Source organism: Hetaerina americana, unplaced genomic scaffold (genome assembly GCF_022747635.1).
Source record: "Hetaerina americana unplaced genomic scaffold, ioHetAmer1.1.p SCAF_2, whole genome shotgun sequence".
Classification (NCBI taxonomy): Eukaryota; Metazoa; Arthropoda; class Insecta; order Odonata; family Calopterygidae; genus Hetaerina; species Hetaerina americana.
Genome location: NW_027286763.1, coordinates 109,378,950 through 109,406,368, shown reverse-complemented (window position 1 = coordinate 109,406,368; position 27,419 = coordinate 109,378,950). Strand labels below are relative to the sequence as shown.

Sequence of the window (27,419 nt, the reverse complement as noted above, 5' to 3'; positions counted from 1 at the left end):
AAGGTCTTGTGAGCTTGCCCGCGAATTTTTTTTATTTGCTTCAAATATATTTATTTATGTCCGTAATATATGACCCTCGAATTTTAGTAGAGTTTCCCCATATATATATATATATATATATATATATATATATATATATATATATATATATATATATATATATATACAGATATAAGGAAAAGGGATAGGAACACATATTGGTGGCACAATACAAAGGACGAACACAATAAAGGTGGGGAAGGCGGAATCGAACGGATCACAAGAGTAAAAATTTTTCCTTGACCGGGACTCGAACCTCGGATCTTTCCACTTGCCGGGCGGATGCTCTTAACCACTTGAGCTAACGAGGAAAAGTAATTTACCCTGTGATCCGTGGGTCTAATATGTCGCCAAGCGCCCCAATTCTTTAGCCAAGAGATGGCGTCAGGGGGCTGTTTCACGCACCAAAAGAGAAATAGACAATACACAAGAGGAAAGGACAGTGGTTTTAGAATTCATACAACATCATACAGGAAAGGAACAGTGCGTTTCGTGGCACACATAGCCATTATATCTGTTTCTGTATATATGAGTATTTATTCGCCGTTTGGCGGGATTTCGTGTTTGAATGTGTATTTGCCCAATGTGGCTCATCTCTTTCTTCTGGCTTCTCCCTATATATATATATATATATATATATATATATATATATATATATATATATATATATATATATATATATATCCCTCCCCGGGGATATATATATATATATATATATATATATATATATATATATATATATTCAAACACGAAATCCCGCCAAACGGCGAATAAATACTCATATATACAGAAACAGATAAGGAAAAAGGATAGGAACACATATAAAGGACGAACACAATAAAGGTGGGGAAGGCGGAATCGAACGGATCACAAGAGTAAAAATATTTCCTTGACCGGGACTCGAACCGGGGAGGGATATATATATATATATATATATATATATATATATATTAATATATATATATATATATATATATATATCCCTCCCCGGACTACAACCTTGACGTGGTGGAAGGGCTTGTGCGTTCCGATGACCCCCTAGAGCTGTGCTGGCGGGAGTAATAAAAATTGCTCCTGGTAGGGCCACCCATGCCAGATAGGTCGAAGGTTAGGAGCCAGACGAAAGGTAGTCCACGCAGCGTCTGTTCCTCAGTGAGGCGGCTGCAATGGCGTCTGACCCCAGTGGGGCGGCCAATAAGTGATGGTGTCACGTTAAAAACACTATTTAGGAAGGCAACGGGAAACCACCTCAATTATCATTCCCAAGAAAAATATGATGGACAATAGAGATATTTTGAGTCCTGGTAACCACGGGGCTCGGCCCAATCGGCCGTGTGTCGTGCCCGGCAGCGGGGGAGGCAAGGCTTCCGCGGTCGTCATCCCACGAAACCCTTGCAAGGGAAAACCAGCAGCAGCAGGACAGAAGACCACATTAGTTAGAATAGGAACGTGGAATGTTAGGACAATGATGAGGACAGGGAAATTGGAGAATGTTAAGCGAGAGATGGAAAGGGGAAATATACATATTTTTGGTCCATGCGAGGTGAGATGGAAAGATAGCGGGGATTACTGGAGTGATAAGTATAGAATAATATACAGCGGTGGGGACGAGAGCCAACGAGGGGTTGCCATAGTATTAAATGAAGAGGTAGGAAGAAGCGTAATCAACATAGAGCAGGTAACGGATAGAATACTACTAGTGGAGATAAAATCAGAACCGACGAACTTGGTAATTATTCAGGTATACATGCCACCAAGCAACCATAAGGAAGAAGAGGTCGATAGGATATACGATCAGTTAGAGGACATGATCGCGTGTGTTCCTGCAGGGAAATATTTGATAGTGATGGGGGATTGGAATGCGACAGTAGGCGAAGGAAGAGATGGTGATGAGGTGGGCGACTACGGTTTAGGCACTAGGAATGACCGCGGGGAGAAAGCAGTTGAGTTTTGCAGGAGACAGGGGTTAGTCATCACCAACACTTGGTTTAGACACCACAAAAGACGCAGGTATACATGGAAAATGCCAGGTGACTCAGGAAGATATCAGCTAGATTATATCCTGGTTAGACACAGGTTTAGGAACAGTGTGATAAATTCCCACAGCTTCCCGGGAGCGGATGCGGACTCAGACCACAATTTAGTTGTTATGAAATGCAGCGTACGTTTCAAAAAGATAAGGCAGGGGCGGCGAGTTAGAAAATGGAATGTAGAAGCATTAAATGGGTTGAAAAGGAAGGAATACAAACAGGCGGTAGAGAAAATCATGGAGGATGGTAAAGGGCTTAGTACTATCGAAGAAAAATGGGAAATGATCCAGAATGTCTAAAGCCGCAAAAGACACTATTGGAACCGTTAACGCTAAAAGGACTAGGAAACCATGGATTACAGATGAGATGATTACAAAGATGGATGAGCGGAGACAAAATGGAAGAATGTAAATACAGAATTGGGGAAAATGAAGTACAAAGAATTGTACAATAAAATGAGGTGGGCAACAAATAAAGCAAAGGAAGCATGGTGGAAGACGCAGTGCGAGGATATGGAAAGTCTGCAGAGGAAGGGTGAAATCGGTGCGCTGTACAGCAAAGTTAAATCGTTATCGGGAAGTAAGAAAGGAAGAGCTATGCTAACAGTTAGAGATAAGGCGGGTAAGGTAATAGTTGACGCAGGAAAGATCCAAGAGAGATGGAAGGAGTATATAAAAGAACTGTATAGTAAGGAACTCAGACCAACAAAGTTAGACATTGAAAAAGAAAATGACATAGAGGAAGACAGCTTAGGTCCAGGCATACTAGACAATGAGATAGAAAGGGCATTAAGGGAGATGAAACTAAATAAGGCCGTGGGAGTAGATAACATTCCCGTGGAACTTTTAAAATGCTTAGGAAAGTGTGGGAGGAAGAGGCTATATGGGCTGATCCGTAGTATTTATGAGGAGGGAATCTGGCCGGAAGACTTTGTGAGAACAGTTTTAGTTCCTATTCCGAAAAAGGTAAAGGCCACGTCATGTGAGGACTATAGGACAATTAGTTTGATATCCCACGCAGCAAAGGTTGTTCTCAGGATCATAAACAAAAGAATAGAGAGTAGGGCAAATGATTACTTAGGATATGATCAGTTTGGGTTTAGGAAGGGGAGAGGTACGCGTGATGCCATTGCAGTAATGAGATTATTAATCGAGAGGAATATATAGAATACAATAAAGACGAATTTGCCTGTTTCGTAGATTTCGAAAAAGCGTTTGATAGAGTGAATTGGGAAAAACTAATGAGTATATTGCAGAAAATAGGAATAGATTGGAGGGAAAGGAGGCTAATCCGCAACCTGTACATGTCTCAGACTGCTCAGGTGCGAATGGGGAACGGGGAGTCCGGTTGGGCAGTGTTAGGAAGAGGTGTAAGGCAGGGTTGCCCATTATCACCGTTGCTGTTCAACCTGTATGCAGAGGAAATGATCAAAGAGGCATGGGAGGAACTGGAGGTAGGAATGAAGGTGGGCGGGTAATTCAAAAAATCAGTTAGGTTTGCTGATGACCAAGCTTTAGTTTGTCAGTCAGCCAAGGGGCTGCAAGCATTGCTGAGTGAATTGGAAATTCAGTGCGACAGGTATGGGATGAGAATCAATATTAAGAAAACAAAGGTTATGCGATTTTCTAGAAAGAAAAAGGCCAAGCTTAACGTTTAAATGAATATACTTTGTAACTTCCACACAATTTTTTATTCGTACTACCGGTTTCAACGCAACGGCGTCATCATCAGGTACCTGATGATGACGCCGTTGCGTTGAAACCGGTAGTACGAATAAAAAATTGTGTGGAAGTTACAAAGTATATTCATTTAAACGAACATGAACCTCCACACAGTTGAGCCCGAGACCATAGAATTCGCCAAGCTTAACATTAAAATAGGAGGGCAAAAACTAGAGCAGGTAGAACAGTTTACGTATCTCGGTAGTGTTTTGGACCAACACGGTCAAAGTAGTAGGGACGTAAGGAGAAGAATTGCGCTAGGCAAAGAGGCTTTCACAAGGAGGAGGGAGTTGATGACGGGGACTTTGATTAAGGATGTTAAGAAAAGACTCGTTAAAACTTTGATATGGAGCGTAGCTATGTACGGCGCGGAAACGTGGTCATTGAAGCAGGAGGATAGACGTAGATTGGAGGCTTTTGAAATGTGGGTGTGGAGAAGAATGGAGAAGGTGAAATGGACAGAGAAGAAAACAAATGAGGAAGTACTTGGTGTGGTGGGTGAAGAGAGGGGTTTGTTAGGAGCAATCCTATGGAGGCAGGAAAAGTGGATGAATGGGGTATTGACCGGCAGTGGGATGTTGAAGACTGTGATAGAGGGTAGAATGTTGGGCAAAAGAGGAAAGGGAAGGAACAGGATAGGGATGTTGGACGGGATGAAGGGAGGAAGAAAGTACTCAGAGATGAAGAGGGACCTGATATAGAGTAGGATGATGGATTTTGTGTTTTTTTAGGAATAATAAAATATTTGTTTGGTATTTGTGTCCATCCAAAAACCTACCTTAACCGGTAGATTACCTTAAAAAAATATGTATATATATATATATATATATACATATATATACATGTATATACACATGTATATATGTATATATATACATATGTATATATACATATGTATATATATATGTGTATATACGAGGGTCATCCGGAAAGTAGTACCCGTTCGTGCCGCATGAAGTGCTGACGACGCGAGTAGCCGCTGGACGAGGTCAGATAGCTTCAGTGGCTTGTCTGCCTTCTCTGAGCCAAGTTGCGTGACGCTAGCATTGCCTGTGTTGTTTCTGTGATTGTTTACAATGTTTAAAAAAATTGAGAACGCCGCCAGTTGTGAAGTGAGGGCAGTGATTAAATTCCTCAATGCAAGAAACGTTCGCCCATGTGATATTCATCGCCAATTAAAGGAGGTGTATGGAGACAATGTAATGGACGAGTCGTCTGTTCGGCGGTGGTGTCGCAACTTCAACATGGGGAGGGGGAACACACACGACGATGAGCGTTCGGGGAGACCGTCTGTCATTACAGACCAACTGGTGAGCTCAGTTGACGAATTCGTGAGGAACGATCGGCGCGTCACAATTGATGACATCTGTGAGCATTTTCCCAATGTTTCTCGAACAATTGTTCATGAAATTGTTAAACACCATCTGCATTATGCAAAAATTTGTGCAAGATGGGTCCCTCGCGTATCTCAATGAGCTGGCGGCGAAGGACTATGCAGCAGGAATACAGAAACTTGTCACACGTTATGACAAATGCCTTAATTTGCTTGGAGATTATGTTGAGAAGTAGTTTAAAGTATCCTCTTTCAAATAAAATTTTTTATGTTTGTTAATATTTACTTTTGTGTCTTTATTTCACGAACGGGTACTACTTTCCGGATGACCCTCGTGTGTGTATATATATATATATATATATGTATATATATATATGTATGTATATATATATATATATATATATATATGCTTTCGTAGACGTAACACAGAAGTGCCGAATAGTACAATACACAGTAACACACAATATAGAAACACAAAAAAAGAAGAACACTCACACGTTATTTCTTGATATTTCGACGGAAACAATCCGTCTTCCTCTGAAGATATAGAAGTAATGTCTTACTAGTAGAATATATAGAAGTAATGTCATTACTTCTATATCTTCAGAGGAAGACGGATTGTTTCCGTCGAAATATCAAGAAATAACGTGTGAGTGTTCTTCTTTTTTTGTGTTTCTATATTGTGTGTTACTGTGTATTGTACTATATATATATACATACATACATATATATGGCGCCACTATCTCTGGGTAGGTGAAAACACAAATATATGATAAGGGAGACAAACTCCAGGGCAGGTAGATGTACGATTAATATTCGCCCTCTCCTCAGACAGTAAAGTATCACTAAGAAACCTGAGCCATCATGTAAATAGCATAGAAATTCGACGTACAAGCGAGGAGAAGATTAAACGCTGCGGGGACATCAGGTACATTCGTAGGGGCAGAAGTGTTGGCACCACGGGTGGCTTGTCACCCTAATGTGTTCACCGTTCGGCTATTTAACTTCCCAGGGTCTCAGGTTATCTCTTCAGACAACCAATAAAACTGTACGAAGCGGTGCTTATTTGTAATCGTTGCGAACCCAATAGCTGCAGAGGTAAAAAAATGACCATACCACTCTGTTGTACTTCACATGCCGTTTTGGGGAGGCGACCGACAAATAAGGTCATGCGGGCCAGAAGGGATGGATGGGAAAGGACGAAGGGTGGAGAGAAACCCGGCGTCGGCATTAGCCTACTCTTTACGAAAGGCGTCAAGGGGTCCGCAGCTTGACGTCCCATCCGACGGACGGCGTACTCACTCTAAGCACCTCCACCACAAAGCACCTCAAGTAGGGATCAAGAGACTACCGAAAAATATCTGCCATTATCAGGACTCGAACCCGGGTCCTCTGGGTGGGAAGCCAGTACGATAGCCACCACACCATTCCGATCCCCCCTGGGTGTACGTTCAGAGCCAACTGCCGGTTTGAGCACTGCGAGAGAAATGTGTCCGTCCCTGCGCGAGGCTTTGTGGATCTATAAATTTTAACCATCAAATGTTTGCAGAGGTGGAGTGAATATTTGAAAAATATATAAACTGTTTTAGATTATGTAATATATGTATTTGTAGCATAATCGCCAGTACAGGACATTGGTTTGAACTGAAATTACAAATTGCAAGGAGATGCTAAGAGCGTGAAATGAAAATTCGTGCGCCCGACATCATTCCTAGGGGATTGGGAAACAGTTCACCTGCTTCAGTCCCGTCACTTAGCCGACTGGGATGCCGAGGAGAGCACACGTGTCGCGTGAAGGCATCTTCGACATTCAATTAAGGACGCACATCCTTGAATTTAGATCGAGGGGGTTGTCAGGACGCAAGATGGCACAAGGGTGCGCGGTGCTTAGCTCGATCCTTTCTCTATGGCCTCTTCTGTTAATATAAGTTCACCAACCCTTTCATTGATTATCCCCTTTCCCTATCTTCAGCCCCGACGGGGCTTTTGGGAAGTCACGTCGGGGCTGAAGCCACGTACCCCCATTAGGGACTAACCGTCCTTATCCTGTAATCATCACACCCATTTTTTTCGTCTGAGGTGCTTTGAATTTTAATCGTCTATTATGTTCGATTTTCTTAAAGGCAACGAATCTTCCTTCTTTTCGATCTTGCATCCTCACCTCTTGAAACATCACCTCTCTTTTTTTAATGGTTCCGGTTTTTTCTTGTTTTATTTCGTCTAAAATAGATTATTTCGGTTCGCAGTCACCTTAGCTTTGTCTCCGTGGATTTTTCCCCCTCCCCTTTTCTCTGGAGGCATTTTCGCGCAGTGAGTTTTCCATTGGGGATATGATTCTATAATCCGTGATTGTTTTCAATAAATGCGACTATGTTACATGCCATCCAATACTTTTTTTATGGTTGCAATTTCAGTTTCGTAATACATTAATGTTATTAACAAAAGACATTCGGTTTCGTGCGTATGCATTTCACAATGGCTTATATTGGAAACAGTTTCCTTCTTGGTCGCTCTTTAAGTCATATTGTTGTTAGAACTATTTCTCCAAATAGCATTCATTACAAGACTGTTTCTCCTCCCGCGGAATGCATTAAACACTTCGCTCTATTCCATTGCCTTACATTTACATTCGCCCCATTACACACACACACACACACTCACACACACACACACACACACACACACACACACATATATATATATATATATATATATATATATATATATATATATATATATATATATATATATATACACACACACACACGCACACACACACATCCTCAATACATTTATATTGACGAGTCTAATTAGGAAGATGTGATTTTACGTGAATTTTTTGTTACTTTAGTCTTCCTGTCATTTCATGATTAATGTCAAATTGTGATCTTGGTAAAAACTCGGAACTATGTATTACCATCCAAGCTGCGACTGCATTTTTCGCTGACGCTGAGAAGCTGCTTTTGTACCATTGAAATGAAACAGATGAATTGTAGAAATCACTTAACAAGGATTGTCGTCGGCGAATCCTAACATTGCTAAAACGACGAAATTTTGCAATGCCTTGGAAGAAGTTTCAGGAAAGTCCTGAAGTGTTTGCGTGAGCGATAGTTTTTATACAAACCTTGTATAAAATCCTCCCTCGGATCCCGAAAATACTACAAGGTCTCTCCCAGTAGCAGGACTGAGTCGATTAAAAATTATTAATTGCCAGCATCGATATATTCTCTCCAAAGTATTCCGAGTAGCATCCTTGTGCGTCCATAAACCGCTGCCAGCGGGTTTTCCACGCCTCGTACCCCTTCTGGAAGGCGGTTCCCGGAATGTTGCTAAGATTCCTCGTCACGGCGTGTTGTAACGCTTCCACCGAGCCGTGGTGACGTTCTTTCAGCCCGGATTTGAGGCGGGGGAAGAGGTAGAAGTCTGGTGGGGCATTGTCTACCAAATTTGGATCCTCGCTCTCATGGTAGAGAAGCTCTTGGCAGATCCGCGTGCGAGTTTAATTATGCTCGTCCCAGGGCACTCTCGGCACCAACTTCGCACGCACCTTTCTCATGGCCATGTTTTTGGCCACAAGTCGATTCACATCACTTTAAGAGATGCCAAGTTCATCATAAACCATGCGAACAATTAATCTGCGATCCCTGTCCAACGAAGTCTTGACTCTTGCAAGAGTTTCGTCACTTTTTGAGGTCGAAGGTCGTCCTAAACGTTTGGCGCCTTCAATATCTTTTCTGCCCTCCCGAAACAACTTGTGCTACTCAAAAACACACGATCTCATTATGGCGTTATCACCAAGAGTCTCTTTCTCTGTTTTGACCAGTTTCACGCGAAATTGGATGGCGGAGCTTTATTCCAATAACCGGTTCATGACGGAGCGTAACATAGTCACGTGATAGAGGTTTCGCAAACGAACGATCCGCACTCCGCAAACGCTGGGAGCCAACTGCCACCGGCCTCCAGCCTCTCCCAGTACTTGCCCCCCTTGAACCCAACCAGAGAAACCGCCGCCCTTCCGTCCTTCTATCCGGGAGAATATAAGTCCTTCTTCTTTTGGGGCAGACCTTGTGTAATTGGCTTTTCACGAGGTTCCTAAGTAAATGCGTCACGAATGCTACGCTTTAACCTTGCGTTTAGAATGACTCGAACTTCGGCCATTGGATTTCGTGGGTGTTTGCATTACCCACCCGACTCGAACAACGAACTGCATTTACTTACGGATAAGTTAGCGGGATAAATGCCATTCACTTCTGATCTTGGGTTAGGAGTTTTTCTACCGGGGAAGTTAAAAAAAAACTTGTGACCGGCCCTGAACGTGATAGCCAACTCTGAGATGAGAACTTGGCCAGCCGTTGTATTCCTGGCAGCTCCAAGCAATCGCTTTCTCTTATGCCTCCTGATGCCCTTTTAAATTTAGGCAGATTACGTAAGTTACCCGATATGAATGTGGTCCCATTGTTCACCCGGCTCAGAGACCCTTAAAATTAGAATATTGAAATTTTATTAACCCTAACTCAAATCATTTCCTTCTCAAATGAAAGTTTTACGAAAATGAAATCGTTTTATTGTCTTTTTCGCATGCGTAATCCACTCCGCCGAGTTGAGCTCCTGTCTCGTTAATCCATTCCCCTCTTTCCTTTTGTGCGTCGTTCAATCATCTAATTACGTTTATTGGAATTTGCAAATCCATTCGAAAGTGCCCTTCGTTCTCTCTATCGCTGGCGCATTCGAAGTGGCTTCAATCAGGAAAAGCGAAGGAGTCTAGAAGAACAAAGGGCTTCTTATTTGGACGTTTGACTCGATTCGAAACTCTCCTATCTCTCTCATTTTAGGGCAATTCTCTCCGACTTGAGGTGCTCATAAATATGAAATTACGTAAAAAATGACGTTTCCATCGAATTTATGTTGTCAGGCTAATGTTGCAGGATAAAGACCAACATGTGACGCCCTTATTTTTCTCCGTACTTCGTTTATTTCACTCGGAGAATCGTTCACATTTTCTGCGAAATTGAGAAATTTCATTTAATCACAGTCCAAACTTTGACTTCATGTTTTAATCATTTTAGCGATGGAGTTTTAGAGTGATTTCAGTTTTTAGGAGACTTCAACCTTTTTGATTCAATGTTATGTGGCCTTAATTTGGTTCCCATGGCGTTCGAGACAAATTTGACCACTGATTCATTTGATGGAGCGTAAGCCAAATAGCGCTTGATAGTCCCGAATCAGTCGAAAACAAATGTTAAAATTTTTAAATTTTTATTACAAGTACGTACCAACTGCCACACTTGAAGGTATTTCTTTTGCCCGTGATGTAGTATTCCTGCTTGTATTTTTTGGCTTGGCAAATTCACCACCTACTTATCGTCTCATTTCGACCCAATATTTGGATGTAGAAAACCCTTGAAACCCTTTGGTATTCATCGAAATTTCACTCGATCTCTTCCTTTTTTGCGATGACCTCTTAATTTTAAATTATCAGTTTTGCTATTTTATTTACTATATTTAGGTTATTATTGTATTTATAAATTAATTAATGGCCATGAACATCAATTAATCGACCCTCGCAGACGTCGAAGACGTCCCTGTATTTTCCTAAGAAATACTATTGCCGCGGTACGAGAGAATCCAAGGGAAAGAGCCTTACTATTCCCTGGACGGGACATTTTATTCGTGTGAATTAAATACCATGCCGAGATCAAGTAGTTATCCGCATATTTTTAATACATTTTGTAATTATTATTTATTTGTATTTTATAGGTATGTTCTTATTCTCTGTAGACCCTCAGAGGAATGGCAATAATGAAAATATATTTCGAATGTCTATTTACATTGGAAACAGGAATTATATTGAGGCATTACTTGAACGCTTATTGAATTGATTACGGGAACTCTCCGCTCAGCAACTGTGTGTGCTCTTTGGATATTCATATCAGTCATAGAGAACCTCACTTTTGCAATGCGGCAATGCCAGACTGCAAAAATCGTTCGTCTTGCCCGGGATACGAACCCGGATCCCTCGATATACGGTCGCGTGCTTAAATCAGTGAAGCTACCGAGGCGTCCTCTTGCTCTCCGAGATTTTGATCCCGGTCAAGGCGAATGATTTGTACGCTTTGAAAATTGTTACATTGTGATGCTCATTTTAGCGGATGACTCAGCTGAAAGATATGCTGTCGCGGCATCTCGCGCAGCTTACAGGAAACGGTCGAGACGAAATGCGACGACGCTTCAAATTCACTTCTAGTCTGAAGTGAATTCCATTGCATGTTTCATCGTTGCGCGGGAAAGAAACGCATCCTTCTTGTCATTTGTCATTCTATGGAAAAGCACAAATTTTATGAAAATTATTTACGAGGTTCTTTATGTAGTTTCATGGTAACGCTCCACAAACTAAAGCAACTACAGCATTTAGCGCAGTAATGAATTCGAAGGTTTGATTTGATAGTCAGGAGTGGAGCTCACCTGATACTGACGATATGATCAACGTCATGTGAAAATACCACATCAGGATGATGGAGGGAGGGAGGGGGCAGTTTTCTTTCCCTGCACTGACCATGGTTGTCAAGAAAGATGTGGTACTCGAAAAACCACAACTTGGGTGAAGGCGAGTGTGTCCAGAGGTGACATTATTACCAGGAATCGAACTCGGACCCTAAAGTCAGTATCCCAGTGCCCTACCTACTGGACTACCACTTGATAGATACCAACAAAACATGACAATCAAAGCAGTGGAGATCCTCAGGTACTAAACCAAATGGCTAACATTTCATATTCGTCAATGTTTTTCGGAAAGATTTGGCTCTTGAGAAAATAATTGAGCCTGGATTAATCTGGGGTAGCCTGAGGTATTACTCTGGTTAGAATCCGGCACCTCGAGTCAGCAGTTGAATTGCCCGCCCACTCCGCAACCACGCAAAATAATGAACAGAAATCGTACGTCAAATCAGACCCAAGAACGGTTTTGATGACGGTACCAATTAACGAAAGCATTGGAAGAGACGAATTGACAAAAATCGTATATGCAAATGAAACTTCAAAGAAATTTATTTAAAATAACTGTGATTATGATGGTTTAACTTAGGATATTTGCATCCATTGCAGTGAAATATTAATTCGTTTGGTTGGGAAACAGGAAAATGCCGATTTTCAATTTTAGTCTTATGTTAATCCACATTGCGTCGTGTGTTTTGATAATTAGTTCAAAAAAGTATTCCCGATGGAAAAATTGCTTTGCTCCCAATTACGTTAATTTTTAAATCAGGGATGACGTTACTTTAACAATATCCCTCCGTACGAATCGAATGATAGATTCGGTTTTAGTTGTTTTCACGAATAAATAGGAAGAGAAGCATCTAGCTTTTTTGAGGGCATGCCCTATTGAGCAATATCATAAAGAGTACTCGAATTTCCTTCGGCTCATCCCTAATATTTAGAGTGAATCGGTCGAGAGGATATCCCTTTGAAACGTGACGTTCTGGGCGCGCCCCATGTTTTTCTCCAATGCCTCCTCACCTCGCGGGCGAAAACCCATCTAAAACATTCGGCCACCCGTTTTAGGTTGCTCCTGCATCCTCCGGGGGATGGATTGGGTCGAAGAATACGTACTTTCTCCTGCCACAGTTATAATGCACCATTGCCACTGATTTTTGCGCCTGCAGTCCGGAGTGTGGGTATTGATTAAGCTTCCGATTCCTTCGGCAATGGGCGTAGTTTAGCTAGTGTGGACTTTGTTGCATAACCGCATATGTGTCCTCCAGTTTATTGTAATTATACATATAGTGACGGTCGAGCCTAATGGTTTAAGTGGTTGTTTTCTGCCATATTGTATGTTTTTCTAGTTTAAGTTAGTGTATGCATGCATTATATAAGTTGTTTACGCAGAGTCAGCACAGCTTGGAAGCATATATAGCTCTCACAGAGGTAGCCATTGTGGTATGTGGTACGCGTATGCTCTATTAGTTACATCAACAGTGTTTATTTTTCTGTCTTGCATATATTATGTGTTTTGGATGTTTTCCTCTTTGGCGGCGATGTTTGTGGAGAGAGGGAGATGTGGTCCAGAAGTCGTCTGTGTTTCGCGGCTATGTCTTGTGTGTTGGGCCTGCTCATTCGTCAAAGCTCCCGAGTTAGTATTTCAGTGATTCATCATTTTAAAAAAAAACCTATATGCCCAATCTGCCCCTGATGATATTTCAAACCTTGTAGCGATTCAAATTAATGTTGACCCTTTTTTTGTTTCCTATCGTAAAATGAGGTTGGCGTGTAGAAAATCTTGATATTTCGTATCGCATGTAGTTCTTCCTAACTTTTACACGCCACGGTTTAACTTTCACTCCGACCCGATTTCGATGCTTGACCTAACGACGTGTGCAAGCGTTGAAACCGGAGTCGCGTGAGTGATTATGACGGACGCGCAAACATTTCCAGCGACGAAAACAATGTCTTCATGGCGTCGCGTATCTTTCTCGCGCTGCTCGGCCCCTTCTTTTCTTTTGGTGCGCCATCACCCGTGGTGCCCTCTGGAATGAATCGAGCGGAGGACGCGCGTGTCGCAGCTTTGGAAAATAATTGAGCGAGACTTTTTGGACCACCCGCGCAGGGACGACAACCCTCGGGCGCCTTTCCTCACGCGCCCCCTTGGTCACTCGCCCCCCTGACCTCTAGTCGGGGCCGGGGTATCTCATTCCCGGGCCTCGTCTCCCCCTCTCCCTGGTCCCTTTGTGTGCGAGTGCCATCTCTGCCACGGTTTCCCCGCCAACTCCTCCTCCCTCCCCACCCCTTTCCCACACCTGTCACCGAAACCTCGTGAACCCTTGGCTCCCACACACCCCCCCGCCCCCCCACACCCCCTCGGACCGACCAGCTGAGCTCCACCCCTTCCCCCACGAAGTCCTTCACACCCTCCCCCCCTCCTCGTTGCATCCGCAGTGCAACCGCCAACGCGTAATGCGCCAACAGCGGGCTTCCACCACCGCATCCCATGCGCGCCTCTCCTCATCTCCTCCCCCCCCATTCCTCTCCTGCTCCATATACACACGCCCGCCCCCCAACCCGCATATCCCCCGCCGCACCTCGTCCCTTTCATCTCGCCCCCCTCCTCTTTCCCGGCCTCGTATCGACCCGCAACAACCCCTCTCTCCCCTCTCTTCCCCCTCTCCCCTCCCTCTCCCCTCCCTCACGGGCCCTTTCATCTCCCCCGCCCTCATCTCACCCCTCCCCTCCTCTAAACGGCAAGATTTTGATCCCCTCTGGCAGACTCGAGCGCTTCTGAACATGCGCGGAATCCCAGGTCCAGATCTTTCTCCATCCCCCAACCACCCGCACCACCAACCCTTATCGCCACGCGTTCGACTCCCCCTCCCTCTCGTCGGCCAGTCCCACATCCCACGCCGCCGCTCTGAGCAGAGAGAGAGGGGGGCTCTCTTTATTATATAGTAGTGAGCGCACGTATATATCCCGAGACACTTTCGCACCTTATCACGCCGACTCACCCCGTGCTCCCCCCTCTCTTCCTCCTCCTCCACCCCGACGCTCCAAGACTCCTCCTCGACGGCGGCGAAATAAAAGACTGCGCCTTCATCCCCCCCCCACCCATTCGGGATTCTAAGCGTCTCCCGCCCCCGTGTGCGCGCGTGTTGCAAATATACCAACGCACAATTATATTGATGTGTACATGTATATATATATATGTGTGTGTGTCCTTCATTTTGAACCCACCATCTCGATCTGCTCGTTCGTAGGACGGCGGGGATCCCTACTCCAAGGATGAAATATTTATCGACGGTGACGACGACCTCGAGGGCTCCGGCGGCGGTCGAGGGGGAGAAGTCAAGGACGACCTGGAGTCGAGCGGATCGGGGAACGGTCCAGGGGAGGACGACGAAGATGGCTACGGATCAGGTGAGCCAGCGAGCGAGTGGATGGATGGATGTTGCGCACCACCCCACCCCCTCCCCCAGGGAGGGTTTAAAGGGAAAGAGGTGGGGCGAGTCGAAGGGGAACCTCCGAGCGAGGAAGGGTTATTTCTCGGTGAGAGAGAGACTCACGTGCGTGCGTGTGTGTGTGAGAGAGAGGGGGGTGGGGATGCAAGAGGGTGGGAGGGAGGAAGGGTTTTCCGGGGCGAAGGGGTAGAGGGTGGGAGAGTCGGCCGCGTGGGCGGATGGTCGGGCAAACCCCCCCCTTCTCTCCCCCCTTACCCCCTATCCCCCTTCTCTCCCCCCTCCCTCCACCCCTATCCCCTTTCCCCCCTCCCACCCGAAACCTCGGCCGTGGGGCCCCCACCTCCTTCGTGCCCTTTTCGCGCTCCCCTCCGCCGCATTGGGGTGGCGCTTAGTCCCCCCTCCCCTCCCACTCCCCTCGTCGTTTCGCCTGATATGCGCCACTCGCATAGAGAGGCGAACGGGGTTCCTCCGAAGCGGATGCTGCCATCTCTACTCCGGAGTAGAGATTGTTATTGCGCCGTTTCCGTGTGGAACCCAATTTCGGGGCCGATCGGGGTGTCCCCCTACCCCCCCACCCTCGCGCCCCCCCCCATCAGGGTCTCCTCTTTCCGCCTTCCATCCTCGGCGTCCTTGTGCGTGCACCTCTTAAGTGTTTCTGCTCCTCTTTTTCGGCCTCTCTACACGCTGGGCTGAGTGATTGTGTTGTTTTTGCGGTGAGTACCCCCCTCCCTTCCGACTTTCAATCCCCAATCGTGTTTCTCTCTCTCTGTGTAGTCTTCCCCCCGCCCTCCTGACCCCCATCCGTTCCTTTCCGACCCTTTTGAGGGTTCTCCGCGATGGAATAAGCGAGTTCCTCTCCTATCTGTTGGACGTTTCGGCGCTGGCACACATACAGTTGCTGCGTCTGGCTTCCCTCCCTTGTTATGGCGGCCCCGAGGCATTCCCCGGAATCCCTTGTTTTGCGCCTCAACTCCGCTGAAGAGTGTCTTCTCAGTTCTTCATTCTATACGTTCGGATCCTTGCACTTTCGAAGCTTGCCTTTCCACCCTGTCGGCCTATTTCACTATTTCCCTTTGAGGTGTTCCGTTAAAACCATGGGAAACGGCCGAGTCAATATTTTCCGACGTATCGCGCTGAGCGCCCTGTACAGTAAGCATCCTATGAAACATTATTGCGCGTAACTTGTCAATGCAATTGTTTTTAGTGAAAGGTGAATGCGTCGAGGTATGTGGCCTTTTCTTCATTAATCATTATTACCTTTCTTTTGGAAGTCAGTCGAACGGGAGGTTGTGTAAGAGTCATTCCGCTAACGGCTGAATGTCAATCGTTACGCAGGTTCGATATCATTGCCGATGTGTTCATATTTGTTTTATTCGTAGACCGTTGTGAGTTGTGGATAATATAAATTTTTATTTGAAATAAATCGAAAAAATTAACTGTTCACTTATAGCGGCTGAAAAAATGTAAATCGCGCAGTAAGCCATGTCGAATGATCTATTAAGTTTTTATTTGTTACCAATTTAGTATTTATTGGAAGATACCCCCAAAAATGTTGGCAAGTGAATCCTTTTATAACTGCTTATGTGGTTATGGCAATGCTGTTCTTTTCGAATGCAAAGCTTCACTTACCAATGTCCGACTGTAGTATTTTTCTTTATATTTAAATGATAATTACGACTTATCGCGGCAAAATTGGTATTTTCTGTGAATCTCCTCGATGGGGAAAATGCATGTGTATTGAATTAAAAGGTGTTGTTTTAGTGTGATTTTTTTTGCAATGTTTTAATTGTATTGGATAATTTAGTTATTCCATAATTCAAGTAGATGTATTCACAATCATATGTTCTCAGTCGATTTCTATTTCATACTCATTAGTGGCATCTCATTTCTTTAAGGCCAAGTGAACCTTTTTTTTTCAAATTTGGTTTCATGTGCCCCAAAACCCGATTAATTAAGTGAATGGTGTGTTGCTGCAAAATTCAAAAACTGGAGAGTACTAATAATCTCAGATGAAGTTTGCAGCCTCGCTTCATTCACTTGCTAACAGTTGAGAGTACGAGGGATGGATAATTGCACTTGGCATGGCAACCAAAAATACATAAAAAGACCGCATTGACATCTTAGTTATTCTATCTTCAACCAACATCGAGGTTCAATGCAATGGCTGATACGTTGTGATGTGATGTACTTAAAATAAAAATGGTCATTGCGATAAGTGTTGGTTTTTTGAGTGCGCAGAATTAAAGTTGGTTATTCAGGTGCCATCTGGAAAGGGAGTGGGCACTGTGCGAAGTATTAAATGATGGCAGAAGAGTAGTGCAAAATAAGTCATTGTGGTGTTTTATTGCCTTATGTTTCCTCCTATGTGTGTCTTCATATACATAAATATTCCTCCTTTGAAATTTTCATTGTGAATGACTTCTACAGTAATTGAATCCCAACCAGAGGAATTCATGAATTAGTGAGTGTTGAATATAATTATTTATTTAATTGACTGACCCGTCTTTTTTCCAGAAATAAATGTTGAATCTCCTAAACCCCCAACAAAGGCACCCAAAGACCCATACAGAGCCAGGGAACCCATAATTGAGAAGCATCCTCAGGTAAATCTTTATACTTTGTTCTGTTAAGCATAATATGAGCATTTTTTCCTAATTTTTGGGTATTTTCTTGTTAAACAATGGTTGGAGATTGTCTAATGTTTAGATTTTGACTCGCCTAATTGTTTCCTCCCTTTCTGAAAGTATTTAGTGAGACCCCTGGGGTGAAGAAGACTTTTTAATGTGCTGTTTCTTACAACGGCACGGTGCCTTGACATTTTTTCTTTGAGCATGGGTGCATTCTGTTTTTTAATTAATCAATGTAGCATATTTGACCATTTTCAATGTCAAAATAACCATCAGTTTAGGATAGCTCTCATTCTTTATGCAAGCAGTTACGCCTATTTTATAAATGCTTTGGCAATTGAAGATGGACCATTTCTCATTTTTCACGGTTCAGATGCATGAGTAAGGAAAGGGATGAGTGATCATATGTGAGAGGAATGTATGTGGTGCAGGGGATAATATAAGTGGCATGCAAGAGTGAAAAACCACTAGAATATTTTAGGATTTAATATTTCACTGCTCGCTAAGTATTTTTGACCATTGTGGAAGTTCATGTGAGAAATTACTTGTAAAAAGTGCGAGATCTCATCGTTCCTCTGTGCAATGGTGTTCGATGATGATGTTCGAATGGCAGAGACATACTCTTGAGAGAAATCAAGCTTACGAGAAGCAGCAGCTACCGTATATTTATTCTGGTCTATGCATATTGTTTTATCTCTTGGGAGCATGAACTGTCAGTCTATTTAATAATTAATTTGAATCCACACGTAGTATATATCCCTTTCTGACAGTCCAGAATGTCATTGAATTCACTGACGTCAGTTATTATGACAAATGAAAGAAAAAGTTTTTTTAACTTAAATCAATTGACATCAACAATTTCTTGATTTTTCTTCATTATATTTCAAGTGTATTATCTTATTCTTGATGCAGAAGAAAGTATTTCTGTCTAGTCTTCTTTCTGTATTTCTGTTTAAATATAACTGTCTTATGCATCAAGCACAGTGGCAGAAAACTACATGATGGTCATCGAGATCTTCTTATGTTTACGAAAGGGAATGTTTTTTGTTTGGAATCGAAAGTTATAATTTGAAAAGTAGAATATATGGATATAAAAAGTGCTTCCATTTGCCTTGATATATTATTTTTTAATGATAATTTCATTTATTGCTGTTGTGCCCCCAGTGTTGTAACAGGGACAGCCCTCGGAATGAGCAAGTCCTGACTCTCAATTGTTGAAACCTCTGTTCATGGCTCTTGGAGAGAGTTGCTCAAATTGATTTGTTGGCAAATCCATCAGTTAAATATCATCCTGTACTTGTATTTTCTTCAATTACATTATACATACTTGTATTATTTCCATTACAATTATACTTTTCATTTCTCCAGGATGAATATTTTCTTTATTGCAATGAAAGTGTAGCATTAAAAATCATTAGAACTTCAATATATAGTAAGTTAAATTTGCCCAATTGTCATTTTCATTGATCAGCTGTCATGTGATCTTGCATTCTGAAATCTTGTTTGCTACCATAGAATTTTTTTCAATCTATTATATTATAAACTAATATAGAGCTAGCATTACTAGATCGTACAAAATGCATGCACGCATCCCTGGTTTGCACCAACTGAAATAACATCTGTTATCTTGGCAGACTCCTCTTGAGAAGGCTCCTCTTCCAAAGGAGAACGAGATCGGAGGAGTGGGCACAGACAGTGGCATAGGAGGAGGCACTGGCGGATTACAGCCAAACAGCGAAGATAATGACATCAATGAAGTGAGGACTGATGATGGTAACCAAGAAAGCAACGAAGTGTACATAATGGACACGAAACCTGAGGAAAGAGCCACTTCTTTCTTTTCACAACCAGGCATCCTTGCCGGTAATTCCTTTTCTTACTACTAATTAGTCTTAGGTTAAGTTAAGGTGTATCTATATTTCATGTTTCAATGTCAAGTGGGAGCTATATTTCATGAAAACTCATTTTTTTTGTAAATGACCCCATCATTTATGATTTAATCCCATCAGTCCCATTTGGTGAGGGCCTCCACTTAAACGCAGAGAGTTAGTTTGGACTTATTTTAATATACTGTGAGTACAGACGGTATTTCTTTGTCAGAAGATCTGACAGCCAAACAATTTTGCACTAATCCTAGTATACCCATGGTGTGAGCCGGCCATATGCGCGGAATTTATTTGGTGCTACTATTTTCTTTCTCCATCACACTCAGCTTGTTCTTATATTTCCCGTTTAGGCATGTAGAAATCACTTTATGGGAATTTGTGCTCATAATTTGATGGGTTTGATTGTTCCTTGGGCATTGCATCACAAAGTGCGTTGGTAAATTGACGAGGATCAACTTTGAGAGGTGGCTGATGGACTGACCTTCCGAGTGGAGAACATTTAATCGTCCAAGGCATTGTATTATGATTTGTTGTACATGTCCCTACTTGGGTTTTGCATCGAAATGATTGGCATGTATAATTAGTACATCGAGAGGTTGTGCACAAGAAGTGGTGTCCTTGAGAGAAGACCATTATCAAATGTAGATTTCTATTTGTTCCCTCTCTATTTTAATGAGATGGTAAGTAAGAAGAGTATGTCACTAATATATTCTATTGTTTCAGGCTTCACTTCGTGGAAGTAATTGATATCCATTATTAAAATAGAAAGAAAGACTCGTACTTTTCCACAGATTTTATTATACGGTACAACGCGTTTCACCGACTTGCGGCATCATCAGGTACGTACCTGATGATGCCGCAAGTCGGTGAAACGCGTTGTACCGTATAATAAAATCTGTGGAAAAGTACGAGTCTTTCTTTCTATTTTAATAATGGATATGTCACTAATGTTCAAGACTCAAGCTTTAATGATATTGATTAATGGGAATTATAAAATTTCAATTTTAGCACACATTTACTGAACTTGTGTCAATTTTCAGTGATGGGGGGCATTTGTATGCCCCCCATAACTGAATGGCATTGCATTGCATCTGCATTGCCACACTTACGCGACTCCTCAAAGAGGATATTAGTATTTTGTTTAATTTTTGAGTTTTCCCAAAAATATATCCATTAAATTATAAACTTGGAAGAGTCCTTAAAATGTCATTTTAACCAAACAACCACAGTAAGCCGCCTCTCTGAATCAGTTTTACCAGTATGTATACATGCATTTAATGACGAAATCTGTTTACGTAAGGATCTGTGGTTTGGAATATGCAATAAGTGCTCCATAGTATCTAATAATTCATGATGCCACCCTTACTTTTATTGAAATATTTTGTCTCTTTCATGCAGTTGTTGCATTATCTGTGTCTATCCAACGTGCTTTGGCTCATTTGTTCCCGTGATTCGTTGTCACTTGTGAACTGCGGTGATTTGTGGAGTCAGTTGTTGAGGGGAATCATATTGTGTCATTGTGCTCAGCTCTGTTGGTTATAGAATTAAGCTGGCTGGATAATAATTTTGAAACGGAAAGTTAAAATATATAGTGGTAGATTTAATGAAAAGAGGACTTTTGTGGAGTTTTAAAAATGTATCTCAAACAGTGAGCAGCAAGTGGAAAATGTGGAGGGGTAATTCGCCCGTGGTAATTTATTTCATAGTTTTGCTGTTCAGGTGCAGAGGTCCGAAAAGAATCGTGCATAGGCAATCTAGGAATCATTCTTGCATTTGGTAATTTCCTTTTGTTCATTGGAGCTTTAAGTGAATCGGGTCTCAGATGTGAAATGTGTCCTGAAATATTGATGTTGGGTTATTTGAAAATTTAGCTCTATTTAAGTTTTTATCATATCTCTCCAAATGTTGTAAAATTCATCATAATGCAGCAATTTGGTGTCCACTTTCATGCTCATTTGGTAGATTGAGAGAGAAGTCTTGGAGAATGAAGATGAAAAACAGTTGCAGTAAGAGTCTGGTAATGTGGGTATGGGGAGACTAAAAATGTGAATGGACCCAAAAATGAATCTAAAGATTTGACCCTTGATGTAAAGCGTACCCTAGGGATCCCATTAAGGTATAGGGGGCTACTATGTGACTCCAGAGATGGGGAGTTAAACCATGACCACCAGAGCTCTAATAGCGATCACACAACTCAGAGCAGTTCCAATAATATCTCCAACCGGATTTAATTTAAGGATTAAAATATTGCAATGTCAGAACAGACCCTTATTAGTAACCCTAAGGAAATATTTTCCCGCTTAGCTGCCACACTCCATGTTTTGATTCACTAAAGGGCAACTTGTGAAATCCTACGCAGTGATAAACATTGAAATTTGTGTTTCTCTTAGCTAATCTCAACCCTGCAAACCAGGGTGTGCAGTGTTCCTGCATTGATCCCAATTGAGGGACACATTGTTCATCCCTGAAGCATTAGCTGTCATATAATTACAGATATAGCAGAAATTTTCCTCTGTATCTGACTCAGCAAATAAGATCCATACTTTTTACACTTGGAAAGGAGAAATTACGGCTTTAAGAAATATTGTTTAATACAGTAGTCTTTTTGATTTTGCTTAAACTTTTCATTAACTATATTTTGTAAAATGTTGCATTTATTTTATCGCTTATTGTCAGAATAATGTGGATGATCAGTGACATTGTAAGATCCTCTTTGAGTAACTCATACTACCTTGATCAAAAAGTTCCCGGAATAACCACCGTGTGGCGCTCCCATCGTTCCGATTTGAGTTCTGTTTTTTTTGTTAAATTGGTACATCTGTTGTTGATATTCCCTTTAAATCTTAGTGTCATAACTTGACATTTGCAAAAGTTACGTAGCCAAGAGTACATCTATCTCTGTGTGTGTTGGCGATTTTTTACAATTGCAGAAATGGATTTAAATTTGCACCAACGAACTTGTATTAAATTTTGCGTAAACGGATTTAGTGGCGCACGGACATTGGAAATGTTGGAAAAGTGTTTCGGCAACGATTCTCTAAAAAAAATGGTCGTTTACCAGTGGCACGAGCGGTTCAGAAGTGGTCGTGAGTCAATCGAAGATGATGAACGCAGTGGCAGACCATCGACATCGAAAGTCGGTGAAAAAATTGATAAAGTAAAAGAAATGTTGGTCAATAACCGCAAATTAACCATCAGAGAAATAGCGGAGGACTTGAACATTGCCTATGGATCCGCCCAAGACATTGTGGTTAATGATTTGGGTTTCCGTCGTGTAGCAGCAAAGTTGGTGCCAAAAGACCTCAATTTCATGCAAAAAAGAGACCGTGTTGACGTCGCAAAAGACATGATTTGCGAGGCTGAATCCGATCCCACATTCATCAAAAGGATCATTACTGGAGACGAGACGTGGGTTTATGAGTACGACACGCAATCCAGACATCAGGCAAGTGAATGGCGTTCACCAAATGAGCCGAGACCAAAAAAACCACGTCGTTTTCAGTCAAAAAAGAAGGCAATGCTGACGGTTTTCATGGATTACAACGGTGTAGTGCATCATGAATTTTTGCCAGAAGGCCAGACAGTAAACAAAGAGTATTATTTGGGCGTTATGAGACGTTTGCGTGAAGCAATTCGCCGAAAGAGACCAGAAATGTGGGCAGAAAACTCGTGGATTTTGCACCATGATAACGCACCGTCGCACAGTGCTATCATTATTCGTAATTTTTTGACGAAAAATGCAACAAATACCATCCAACAGCCACCGAATTCACCTGATTTGGCTCCCTGTGACTTCTTTCTGTTCAATCGAATCGAAAATTTACAATTATATATATTTGAAGAGCAATAGAGTAGCCTTTTGATTTGAAAAAGATTGACGGATGGAAACTAAGGGCTGTTATATTAGTGTGAGTGTTCAAATCCTGCTGACACGTAACGTTATCATGTTGAATGTGAATCGCGTGTGCACTCCTTGATTTCCTCGCAATTTTTGACTCTTTTTTTCTTTTCTTTTCATGAGCAGCAGTCATTGGAGGTGCTGTTGTGGGCCTGCTCTGTGCCATCCTAGTTGTTATGTTTGTCGTCTACAGAATGCGCAAGAAGGATGAGGGCTCATATGCCCTCGACGAACCTAAGCGCTCGCCTACGGTCAACTCGTACACCAAGAATTCAAACCGGGAGTTCTATGCCTGAGGGATTGAAAGCAAGATGATTTGAATGGATTTGGTATAAAGGTGTCAAGTGTGATGGTGTTTCAATTTGTTAAGTTGGCCACGGAGCCGAAGCCATAATGGAGGAGAAGATTGGTTTTTAAAATGAAATCATCCAGCCATCAGAACAATGCAGAGAGTGTGAACTTTATTGATGTAAGGCAACTACTGCTGATGGTGGTGCCAGTGTCTGCACCATTCATCTGTCCATTACACTTGCCCATGTAGTCGTGAGCTGGTTGGGGGGTCCACCCTCTCCCCTCCCCCACCCCACTGAAGAGGCATGTGAGTGTGAATCTGCGAGTGTCTGTTTGCGTGTACATGCGCGTGTGTGTGTGTGCATGCGTGTATGCTTGCGTGCGTGTGTGTGGCTGTGCGTGAGCGAGTGAATGCGCGAGTTGTTACTAGTTGCAATACACGAGCAACGTTGCTTACTCTCTCCCTCCATCTTAGGAGTATCGAACTGGCGCTGTTTTCAATCGCCAATAACTACTGTTCACTTTATTCAATGCCACTGGACAGTTGCTAGAATATTGAATAAAACTTAAAAAGAATGGTTTTTTTTTAAGAAAATTTATGTTAATTTAACTGAAGTTCCTTTTTTTTTTAAAAAAGAAAAGTCTTAATATTAATATCTCGTGAATGTTTCCAATTTGATGAAATTTTTTTTTATTGAGTCTACTTTATATTATTTGTGGAATAGGTCTCAATTTTATCAAAGTTCACCATGGAAACTTTTGCTTTTACTGCAGTACCTATGACTTAACTGATGTTGTCCCTTCAGGAAAAACATTCAATTTGATTCTGGCAGAAATACAGATTCTCAAGGAATTTTCCTAGACAGTGTGATGTTTACATTTTCATAAGGAAATCCACCGCAGTGGATTTAAATTTTTCTCTCTATTTTCACTTGACTTTTATAATTAATGCACCATTGAAAAAGTCACTTGTCATTGTCCATTGTCATTACATCCATTATTTGTCTCATTGGTATGTTTTAAAAACATATAGCCTATCACGCACACTGTGACTGTCTTGGAAGTGAATTTTTTTTTTCCTGCTTGTCTCCTTCTGTTTCTCTGCTCTCTGATTCTCTTTTATGGAGTAATTAAAACTAAGAAGACACTTGAGGCATGGCGTCATCAAGTGGTGCCTTGCTGTCATCATATCTCATTCCACGGTGGGTGACAGTTGGGACATTTCTTTCTGCTGCACTTGAGTTGCAGGGGATTCATATGAAATACGTGTGAAAATAAAGCAGCTCCCCCAAGGAGGAGTGATGGCCATTACGAGAGCTCATTGAAGTGTCAAGTGCTGCACCCGTGCTCTTCCATCCAGTGCTAGAGAAAAGTTGGATGGTGCTCTGACATTTTACAATTATTTTTACTGTTTAAATTAATACTTGTGCCAGAAATAAATCATAGACTACAGTCGACCACTTCAGATTTTAATAGGGTTATTATTATAACCGAGGGGAACTACTATTTAGCATGTTTTGAGAGTGTTGTTTCAAAATTTCCTGTTAATGCAGTTTCATGTCTCCTACCAGCAGACTGAGGTGAGAGCAAGATGATGAAATATTGTCTCATGTTTTCTTTTCTTTGAGTTTATTCAAAGATGAGTGCCTGTGTGCCAAAAGAATTTTGCCACAAATAAGTCTGCATTGTTTTTTTATATGCTTATTAATTCTCCAGTTTTGTGAAGAACGTTTGTATAATGGACTGTATTGGTATGTTGCAGCAATTCCAGTTATGTTTGCGTGAACAAGCAACCTCAATCCATTGCTCTGGCTGTAGTTTCAAGTAAAGAATTGCATTCCATTGTCATTGGCAACTCTTAGCCAGCCATGGCATTTGAGGACAGTGTTTATAGAAATACCCGTGGGATATGATATCTGGTGGCCCCAAATTACCACAATTTATTTCTCTATTGCCTTGAAAAATATTTCTATTATTTAGAACAGCAATAAACATGGGAATTTATATTTCTTTCATTCAAATTGGGTAACAAGGCTTCGGATCTTGGATCCCCCATCTTATTCATGTCAAGCCTGCAGCTACATAGGGGCCACTTTCATTACAGTGGTGGAGCCAATCAGTGCCTGCCAAAATTGTGTCAATAGATGCACAATTCCTATGGAAACTCACGTTTACTTGTGCCCCACGTCGATCAATGCATGGATGAGTGTATGTGATAACTTTATTCCTTGTTTCCCATGTACATATCCTTGCTAACACCTCTTTTATCATTTGAAAATATGCCATTTTAGGCAGAAGCACATTATTAAGTCCATAAACATGCAACATCCAGACTGCCATTATTGAATGTGTCTTTTAGTAAATCCTGTGCCGAGGCATTACAGTTAAATTCTGTCAGAGATGTTCCATATAGATATATATGTATATATTTATATATCTTCTGTTCCTTTATTTCTATTTCTATTTGACAGTTATGAATTACCCAAAGCAGATGCTTTCCTCTAGGAGTAACATATATTTCAATTTTTATTGTACCTTTAAATTATGTGATAATTTTTATTGTTTTAATCTGATATTTATTTGTCCAAATTTTACTGAAAAGCCAGATTTTTATTTTGGTCATTAAAAAAACTGAATTCTAATTAGCATGTTGACTGTGAAGAGAAGTAGGAAATTCTTTGGAGTTAGTAGATAGAATAAGTTTAATATCTTTTGTCGTTTGGTTGTTGTAAATTGTAACCAATATCAAGGCATGAGAGAAATTATCTTTTTATACTGTTACTGCAGCAACAGTAATTGGTAATAGAGTACTTTTGTTATGACTGATTTCAACGTGGAAATATTGTCAGACATCCTGTTTTAGGGTAATTAATGTTGCAAAGAAAAGTGAGATGTGCTTCATGAAATTGGTGGAGAAATAGTGATTATTTCATTAGTATGTCTGGGAAAAAGGATGTGTAACTGTAAGCTGTACTGATTGGTAGATGTTTAAATTTATTTATTCATTTATGACAATCAGGGCAGCCTTTAATAAATACATTTCTTTGGTATATGTAAATTATTCCTCAATTCGACATAACCTCCCAAAATGCACCTTTTGTGAGTTAAGCCTTAAAACATTTTGATGTGAGATTATTATTATTATTCAAAAGCTAACATAAAAATTTCCGCTACTTTTAAAAATTGAATTCACTTCATAATATCTTCTCATTTTGACGTAATGTTGTTCAATTACATCTAACTTTTCATGTTAAGAAGGAAATAGGTTCATTTTATAACCTTCAACCAAAGGAAGTAATTATTAAGCCTACCCAATTGCTGTACTTTCTCCAATGTTTTGCCATAACATGTTAAATTGAAAACCATCTAGAGAAAATGCTTCCCCATGTCCCTCTAATCTTTTTAGAATTTTGTAGATTATCAATTTTTGTTGAAATCCAAATTATATCTGCAGACCAACAAATAAGCTTACCATGTCCATTGGCCTAAAGCCAACAAATTGTTAGAATTATATACATTTTTAATCTAAATAAAGTTGATTGCTTGTGAGTGACTCAGGGTACAAAAGATAGAACAGCTTGTGACCAACACCTTATTTATATATCATTGGCTTTTTTTGTCTTGTCTGTAGACATTTTCAGGTATGCAAATCA

The 27,419-nt window shown here is 41.4% G+C and overlaps 1 protein-coding gene across 3 annotated transcripts in view; it reads left to right on the top strand.

Annotated features, from left to right (window-relative positions):
* The window catches only part of Sdc (Syndecan), a 130,049-nt gene extending 103,233 nt beyond the window's left edge, over positions 1–26,816 (top strand). For 2 of the 3 annotated variants that reach the window (XM_071585932.1, XM_071585931.1), the window contains 4 exons: positions 14,864–15,023; positions 17,579–17,667; positions 19,326–19,554; positions 23,602–26,816. In XM_071585932.1, the coding sequence (XP_071442033.1) occupies positions 14,864–15,023; positions 17,579–17,667; positions 19,326–19,554; positions 23,602–23,771 (648 nt within the window). In that variant the 3' untranslated portion in view covers positions 23,772–26,816. Of the gene's footprint in view, positions 1–14,863; positions 15,024–15,946; positions 16,214–17,578; positions 17,668–19,325; positions 19,555–23,601 lie in introns of those variants that run through there. The other variant, XM_071585933.1, reaches the window with a different exon arrangement.
* The last annotated feature ends 603 nt before the right edge of the window (positions 26,817–27,419 follow it).